The sequence below is a fragment of the Mucor mucedo genome (genome assembly GCF_025094135.1).
Source record: "Mucor mucedo strain NRRL 3635 chromosome Unknown EV154scaffold_310, whole genome shotgun sequence".
In the NCBI taxonomy this organism is placed as follows: Eukaryota; Fungi; Mucoromycota; class Mucoromycetes; order Mucorales; family Mucoraceae; genus Mucor; species Mucor mucedo.
Window position 1 is genome coordinate 14,940 of NW_026252594.1, and position 9,162 is coordinate 24,101.

The following is a 9,162-nucleotide window of genomic DNA, read 5'->3' on the forward strand; positions in this document are numbered from 1 at the left end:
CTTAAAGCCTTATATTGGATCTATCATGCTACGTAAACACGTGACACACTATTATAAATAGCATCATTTTATGTTAATAAATCATCAGCCATTTTTATCTCTTATAAAATAATAACTACACTCCGCTAGTTTTACAGATCGAAGTCGGGTTTTACAAAATTACTGTCTGCTCTTTTTGTTTCTTTCAAACGACGGGCTTTCCCTATAATCCCCCGCTTTAATATTTTAGCACTAATAATGTTTGATAGCTATCAGTAAAACGTTTTTATAACCAAATATTTAAACTATTTGCTTATGTTTCAAATCAATGTTACAATCTTTCGTCTGTCAGAAATCTGTAGCAACACGTTTTTTGTGGTATAACGTGCCACCAAGCTTAAATCGACCAAATGTTGCAATTGTTTCAAATTTTTTTTTTTCGCAATTGCAATGTTGATCCTGCGTTTTTTTTTTTTTTTTTTTTTTACCATAGTCCTCCCCCCTCGACATTAGACAGAACAAAAATAAAGTAAAGCATTTGAAGTCTACTTACTATATATATATAGAAAAAAAAAGTTAAAAATAGTTTTTATTCGCGGTCTAAATCCGCAGGGATTCTAATTTTTCTGTGCGAAAGGTACTTCTTTTCAGCAAATTTTTTGACTGCTTGTACCACCTCACGGCCGTCACTACATTTACTGTATGCTTCGATATATTCTGTTGCTCGTCTAAAGTATCTTCTGATACGAACAATTCCACCAGCCTTGTCCAAGAAAGAGTCTATATTTTGTTCCAAAGACTTGAAAGTGTAATCGCATTTAAGGCGAGCCTCCCGCTTTGCTCCGCCCCAATACATTTCAATCCAATAACACTCACAGTGGTACTTTGGATATAGCTCAAAGATGTGCCCCGCATTCTCTACTACTTCTTGAAGGGCTGACTTCTGGTTACAGAAATCCGGGCGAGATCCCAAGAAATGACGAGCACAACAAATCTTGCTGGGTGCTATGACTGGAGATCCACAATCCAATTTCCAAGCTTTGCCTTCGATGTCATGGCCGATCCATTGTCTTCTCTCCTGCAAAATTTTTTTAATTCCTTTAAAGTAGCGTACTGTCTTGGTTTTGGTACTGTTTTTTTTGCTGGTAGTTTTTGTAACAGCCTCGTAAAAAAAGGACTGTTCAAGAACCTCACCATTTGTCAAAGTGACAACGGTATCGTGAAACTGATACTTGTTAGTGACCGCCCAAACCTTTTCGTTCAAGGTCATTCTGTTAACCACAAGAGCGTCATCGGAATATGCTCCGTGGTTTGAGCTATTGTCAAACAGAAAAACAGCAGTACAATCCGGATGCAGTACATCAAAAAGGCCAATCACATTCTCCTCAAGCTGTTCAACCATATGCTTGTAGGTCCACCAACCTTCTCTGCTATCTCCAGCCTTGAAGATTGTCCTGGAAGTCCAATTTTTGATTTTCATCGTACCATGACAGGGACACTGAAACTCACTGATCATAATGGAAGATCCAGGTCCCTTCTTACGAATGTGGTTTTCACCATCCTCAAGCCAAAGATCATTTTTTCCATCATTGGCGTAGAAGGTGCTTTCATCTTGTGTCACAAATACAATTTTTTTTTCACCTTCTTCCAAGGAAGGCTCGAGAATATTCTCTTCGTTGTCACCAGCATAGAAGTCCATCTTTTCCATATACTTCATCATACGTCTTGACCATACTTCACGGTATGCTACCACATCTTCACGTTCATGACCATCAAAGTATATCATTTTTTTGTTCTTTCTTTATGAATATCCCCATTCGTATAAGTACTTGCTGATTGTTGTTTCAGAAACGGTTCGGTTGGCAACACCCAAAAGAGACGGAACAACTACATCTTCAATATACTTTTTGATAACAACTAATGACCGTTCGGCTGGCTTGGTCTTTCGAATTTCTTCGAGAACCATGGTCTTTACGTCAGAATCGTTAAGAAAACACTTTCTTTTGCTCTGTTTGCCTTGGGAATGATCAGAAAGCTTATGATCGCGCAAAAACTCCTTAGCCCACTTAACAATAGTCTTAGCACGATACGGCTGATAATTATGTCTCCAAAAACACCGAGCAGCATCAGCTGAAGCGTCTCCAACGTTTAATCCTTCAAGTCTTTTAAGAAAATAAAGGTTGATTGATGAGTAACGTACAAAATTATAAGCTAAAATCTTCCTGTCTTCTGATTTCAAATTCATTACAGGTTTAATAAACTCCTGTAATTTATCTAACATCTTGTGGATGTTGATTATCTCCTTTTGGCTGCGGCTTAAAACAGGATTGGCGGCGTTTGGAGCAACAGTAACAGGGACAAAACCAAAGCTGATTAATTTTTGTTTGATATCAACAGCTTTAAGTTCCTTCTTGTTTCTCCAAACCGATGTTCTAGAGGTGCCTTGATACGTTTTTGGTCTGTTTCCAGCCAAGGTATTATCAACCAGTGCGTTGTTGATTGTCTTTTGATAATTATGTGATTCTGCAAAACTTCTCAAATCATCCAAATCAATTGCGGTTTCATTGTCATTAATATCTTCCCAGTCGTTTTCAACAATAGGTTCGGAAGTAAGTTTACCATCAGCACATTGTTTTCTATTTTTGAAAGCACGTTGTCTTGCGTTGAGTGGAGGCATTATTCAATTATAACAAAGTGACAAGTATAAAGAAGTAAACCAGCGCGTCACAAAATTGTATGTTATGATATTACCCAGATTTGATCGGTAACTGCGGAGTCATTGTCAATTTGGTTGGCCCTTCTATTTGCTTCTTTTTTTTCCCTTAAATTAAAAGAGCGGCGCATTAAGTCTTTGTATTAATTTCGATTTGAATATCAAAGTCAAAAAACTAATCGTATACAATTTTTTCCCATAATACCATAATCAGTTTAAAACTTTTCCGAAATTACAGAACATAAAATTGACTAAGTTCATGGCATTCAAACATTTTGTACTCGCGTGACTACAAAAATAGAAATTTTTCCCCTCTCCCGTAAATAGCTTCACGGCTTACCTTTAAAAGAGCGCGACATATTGATTACCGTTGAACAATGTTTTTAATAATAAATTGAAAACAAAAGGTAAAGAAACACTCTTAATCAAAATACAAATAGATTAAAACTGTTTTAAAGTCATAGATCATAAAATTGATGGACTTGATAGCTTTCAATTAATTTTTTTTATGTTACACCACTTATTTACTACTCTACTTCCCCAACCCAATTCCAAGGGTTCTTAGATTGAAAAGGCGTCTGACTAAAAGTAAAAAAAAAAGTGTTTTTTATAAATAAAATTTAAAAACAAAACGTATACAAATATTGTTTAATTGAATAATAATAATATAAAAGTACTCCTGTGCATTTAAACCAAAAACTGATCGAGTTCATAGCTCTCAAAGAAAAGTATATGAATTTACGGGTTTGGTACAATGTTATTGGTTAAAAGGCTATTCTGAGTTTAAAAAATATACATGAAAAATTACGCGTGTTTCAAAAATTTATGCCTACATATACTTCCCCGCTTAAACTTTTTATTACCGACACACTTTGCCGACTATCAGAGAATTTTTTTTTTAAATAAATGACAAATGTATTAATTGATTCGGCTTTAAAAAGTCTTGAATAATAATTCTATACGTTTTATTTTTTTAAAAAAAGTATTTTTGGATGATAAAAATGGGTGTAAAAAAAGTTAAAATGTTTGGTCGATTTAAGCTTGGTGGCACGTTAAAACTTTAATTAAAAAAGAGCAAAAAGTATATCAGGTTCAAGCTTAGGGACACGTTATATTAATTGTTTTCCATGAGAAATGATTCGTATCGCATTATTTGGTATATAAGACATGGTATCGAAATACTTAGTCAGGTTAATTATAATGCGTACAAAATACAACATTAGGACTAGACACCTGTAGTGATATACTTTACAAGGAGTTGCGTAACTTCAACACAGGCAATTATTATGTTGGGTAAGACTTTACAGGAGATTCCATGGCAACCAGAATAGTAAACTTCTGTCTTTTTGGACATTCCTTGCACACGTGATTAGGCGGAATAATAATCAGGAGTATGACTATATCAAGTTTATGGCAAAGACTGCGTAAAAAAAAATTGAAAATGCGTTTACTTTTCTAGCCATAAAAATTTCAGCTCAATATACAAATAGGCCTTGGACACAATAATTGACCTTCTGCTATTGCAGTTTTTGTAAAAGCTCCATATATTTTGAAATAACAAACACTACAGCCACGTTTTAGCAATTAAACATCGACCAGTCAACCGACCGGTCAAAAAATAATTTACGAACGGTCAACCTGCCGATCGAAAACTGAAAGACGATCGGTCAGCCAGCCGGTTGATAGTAAGAAGACTGTCATGAAGCGCCTATGTTTCAGTTGCAGATAATCATGCAAAATGTCTGAGACCATTATTGAAACCCAACCAGCCCATTGGTCCTGTTCGACCTGTTCCACCTGTTCCCTATTCTCTGCGTCCTGTCACACATGTCACTGTCAAACATCACTATTGTATCCTGTCTAACGCCTGTGTTCCAAATAATGTATCCCCGTTGTCCCTTGTGCTTGTAAAACCATTTAACATGCGTTTCCTTGGTACCTCTGCCTTTGAACTCCCTTATAAAACATTAATAATATCAGCTCATGTTATCCTCTGTATCTATCTGCGAAATTATCTGTGTTCCTTCCCGCTGAGCCAAAAATGTCCCAAACTAAATATGGCCGTTCCCAAGCAAACTTTTCTTCAAAAACAGATCGCTCGATTTGTAAAAAGGTTTGGTCCCCCCAGTATAAGTACTAGCTTATAATTTTAGTATACTGACGATAGCAATGTGGCCCATATACAACCAGTAAATAAGACATGCTAGTTTAGTAATTAGAAATATTATTTTGAGTCATGTCACACATTTTTTTACTTTTTGTAATTTATAGCCCCCACCTACGAGGGTATAAATTACTAATTTGTAAATTGTTCAACCCCCCATAAATTTTGGCTGGTAAAATGTTTTTTTATAGTTTAAATTACTATTTTGAGCTAAATACTTTTGTTCCCAAAACGTAAAAAATTTTTTGCTTGGGAACGGCCTATGACTAATAGTCTGTCTTTGTTAATCTGATCCCCCAACCTTTGTTTACCCAATCTGTCAATAAAGATAAATAACAGCATGTTTATTTATTCTTATTTCTGTATTCAAGATCTTATCTATTTTTCCTGCTCCTCTGAATAAACCTTTTTCTACCTTCATTCATTTATATATGTATTAATACTAATAGATATATAATGTCTGTTTCATTTGTCCTCACCCTAATAATTTTTCTGTTCTGCTCTTGCCCCGATCCACTCCTCACAGGCCTACTGATTGAACAGGTTATCTTGATTAATTTTGTTTATAGCTCTGTTCAATACACCAATACTAGAACCAGACTCCAAAGCAATGACACCATTAGAGCAGCATTCGACTAAACGAAAATGTGGTAGACTCAAAAATGGGTTACATGTTTACAATAAAAATGTTTCAGTAAAGGTTATGAAAAAAAAGGGTTCAACATCTTATAATAGTGATAATAGCTTATATATTTCCTATGAAGCGCTGTTAACCGGATCCATAACTTAATAATAACAAAAAACAGAAAAATAAAATTGTTTGGAAAGTCTCCCTATGAATCAGTATGTGATGCCATTACACAAAATACGAAAACCTTAAACGGTTACGATACTCTGGAGGGCACTGTATATACGTTTTTGAAATTCACCGCACGTTTAAGGATGTTCTGTTATGATTTGCGACTTACCTTAGATGTGAATATAGCTCAGATAATCCCCATACAAGTTTAGAATACTTGAACCATTTCGGAACCGTTTCTAATTTCTTATAATGTATTTTGGTCATTAGTTTAATGAAATCAGGGAACCCTTAAGTATCGGATCTGTAGGGATAACGGACCGGAGTACCCTAAAGTTAACGGATTTTCAGGGATAACGGACCGGAGTACCCTGAAGTCAACGGATTTTCAGGGATAACGGACCGGAGTACCCTGAAATTAACGGATTTTGAGGGATAACGGACCAGAGTACCGAAACCTATTGGATTTTGACGGATAACGGACTAGAATTCTCAGATTTGTATGATTTAGGGCCGTCGCAAGCACATCAAACTATTTTTTAAAGATTCCGATTTAGGACATTAAGTTGTTTTTCTATTTTTTTTCTTTTTCTTTTTTTTTGTGAAAGGTTACTTCAGACTTCCAAAAGAAATCTTTTTCTGAAATCCATGACGTTGCTTTTTAAATGACCCAATTTGAATGATTAATAATAAAGTTTTTGCAGATTACTAAAATATCTGTTCCTTTATTTTTTTGAAGACAAAATGTCAGTTTAACCGATTTTTTTATTATTTTAAAAATATAAAAATTACAGTTTAAGAATGATGAGCCCCGAACAAATTGCGTTTATCGTGTCTCAGTTGCAGCTCCTTATAGTTCGAATCAACGAAGAATCTGAATCTCTCGAAGAAGATAGAATAGAAACTCTTAATTCTACTGGACAACGCCTCGTGGAAAACATGAAGACTCTTCATTCCACTGGAGAACTTTACCATGCAGAACGTCTCCAATATAATCTTATTGCCAGCAATTACCGCAATCAATATGGAGTTTCTATTAACAATCTCCCCATTTTCATGATGGGCGAACGTGTAGAAAGAACAAGAACAGTAATTAGTGCTGATGGTAGACGTGAATCGCGTCGATACCACTTTTGGAGATTGGAACACCCATTCCTCAATGACAATGACGAAAACCATGTCAGTAGTTATCGCGCCAACTACGGTATGGGTAAGCGTGCTTTTGAGCATTTGGTGAACGAGCTTTCGGCACACGAAGAATTCAATCTTGTCGCTCCCAATACTATTCCGATTTATAACCAAGTCGCAACGGCTTTATTTCGGTTGGCTAATTGCCATATCGGATATCGTCAAGCGTATATGCATTTGGGTGTTTCATCAGGTAGTTATACCAACTTCACCACAAGAACACTCAAAGCAATTAAGGATCAACTTGGTCGTTTATTGACATGCCCATCAGACCCTATCAGAGCCAATGACATTGCTGTCGGTTTTGGGAGTACCACTGGGGATTGATTGAATGATGTGATTAGTGCTGTGGATGGTAAGAACTTTATCATTCACCAACCTTCCCCTCCAACCGTGGGTGCTATGTTCAGGGATAGAATGAACAACTATTCCGTGAAGCTTACTGCCGTATGTGGTTCTGCATTACGATTCAGGTATATCAAAGTGGGTGACTCAGGTATTGTAGTATAATGATCTACGATGAAACAATATAAAAGCTAACACAACAATATTTACTTCAGGAAGAACGCATGATGCTGCCGCTTTTCGATCAAGTGATGTAGAGTGAAATTCTTCGCCACCCAGACATTCACTTTCCTGACAACACGTTTATGATTGGTGACTCTGCCTATCCTTTGAGACCCAACTTGATCACACCATTTCCTGAGAGTCAATGCGTGTTAGTACAGTCGCAAGCGTACATTCAATCGTTTACATTCATCTACAAGAATGGCGATCGAAAGAGCCTTTGGTGTGTTGGTGGCTCGTTGGAGATTTACTGGCAAGTACATTTACATGTTGGACCAGTTGAAGATCAACGAGATGATTACCGGATGTTGTATTTTACACAATATGTGTATCGACCTTGGTGATACCGGGTTTACCGACCTTGTTCACCTTCAAGATCATAATGCAGCTGTTCCTGAAGATGAAGACTCACCTGATGTAGGCGGTAGTAGCAGAAGGATTACCATTTTTGAGGGATTGATGAGACGTAGAAGTAGACGTGGGGCGGCTAGAGGGGGTTGAAGAGCAACTAGAAGTAGAAGTAGAAGAAGAACTAGACTTAGAAATAGAAATAGATAAGTATAGAAACTTTTTGTTTTATCCAATTTTATTTAAATGATATTATCTGTAGAAGGATTGGGAGAAGGGGGATTGTTGTTGCTGGTGGTAGTGGTAGGGGTGGGAGCACGAGCGGCATTGTTGTTTTGAGCAATTGAAGCAGTAAAGAAATCTACCATTCGGGACATGGACAAAGTAGCCTCTCTTACCAACTCAGTATTTTGTCGTCTGTAATCGTTGTTATGATCCAGTTGATTTCGTCGGTATGCATCTTCTTCAACCATACGAACAATATCTGCCTCTCGTTCAGCAGCAATACGTGCACGATCGGTATTCCTTTCTTTAATTATACCAGCACGATCAGCTGCTCTCTCAGCCCGGCTTTGAGCTTCCATTTGGTCCATATGGTTTGCCATAAACCACATTGACACACTTACATTACGTGGACGTCTTGCATTTACCTGAGGAACGACATCCTCATCCTCATCCTCTTCATTATCATTATCGACTTCTGAATGACCACGACTTCTAGTGGCATAATCACCACGGTTGTCCACAGTTTCTCTGGAATGGGAGCTGTATGTAACAGGCGGGTTTGTAGTTGGCATTGGTATTGATGCCTGCTCCATCAAATCATGAAACTCCAAGTGTTGAAGAGGTGCACTACCAGTAGAATTAGCATCGTCTCGTCTGCTTCGATACTTAGCATGAAGAGCATGCCATTTAGTGGTCATGGCACAGATGTCTCTTCGGCCATTGACGGCTGCGTTGTCATTGAAGGCTTTTTCTGTCTTTTGGATTAAAGCTCCTTTGCCTCACTTGAGCTAGTCACACCCGCTTCAACAAGATACGCAGGAAAAATTTCAATCAATACATGTGTGCTTGGTGAATCCCAGTTAAGGTTGGTGTTAGGCTCTGGTACGGAATCGGCAGCAGAAACTGGATCAGCAGCAGGAGGAGGAGCTTGCTCGGTAGCAGGAACAGGACCAGCAGAAGGAACAGGACCAGCAGAAGGAACATGTTCGGAAGATGGTGCAGGTACAGAAGAAGGGGTAGGTACAGGTACGTCAGTGGGAATCTGTGCAGCAAACGGAGGGTTTACTCTGGGTCGGCCTCTTACCACAGGAGGGTTTGGGCGTTGGCCATTGATGAAGTCAGCACTTGAATAATTTGGAAACTCATATCCGTAAAATAAAATAGAGATGGTAAAAAAAA

General features: G+C 37.5%; 1 protein-coding gene across 1 annotated transcript; it reads left to right on the forward strand.

The window, feature by feature from the left end:
- Positions 1-3,826: 3,826 nt before the first annotated feature.
- EV154DRAFT_488914 (uncharacterized protein) lies at positions 3,827-5,867 on the forward strand (the record flags this gene model as incomplete). The annotated part of the gene is made up of 8 exons (XM_051599206.1): positions 3,827-3,848; positions 3,916-3,985; positions 4,066-4,116; positions 4,352-4,377; positions 4,418-4,805; positions 4,964-4,995; positions 5,426-5,556; positions 5,685-5,867. 8 exons carry the CDS (start codon positions 3,827-3,829, stop codon positions 5,865-5,867), a joined length of 903 nt encoding a protein of 300 aa, XP_051450030.1.
- Between the last annotated feature and the right edge of the window lie 3,295 nt (positions 5,868-9,162).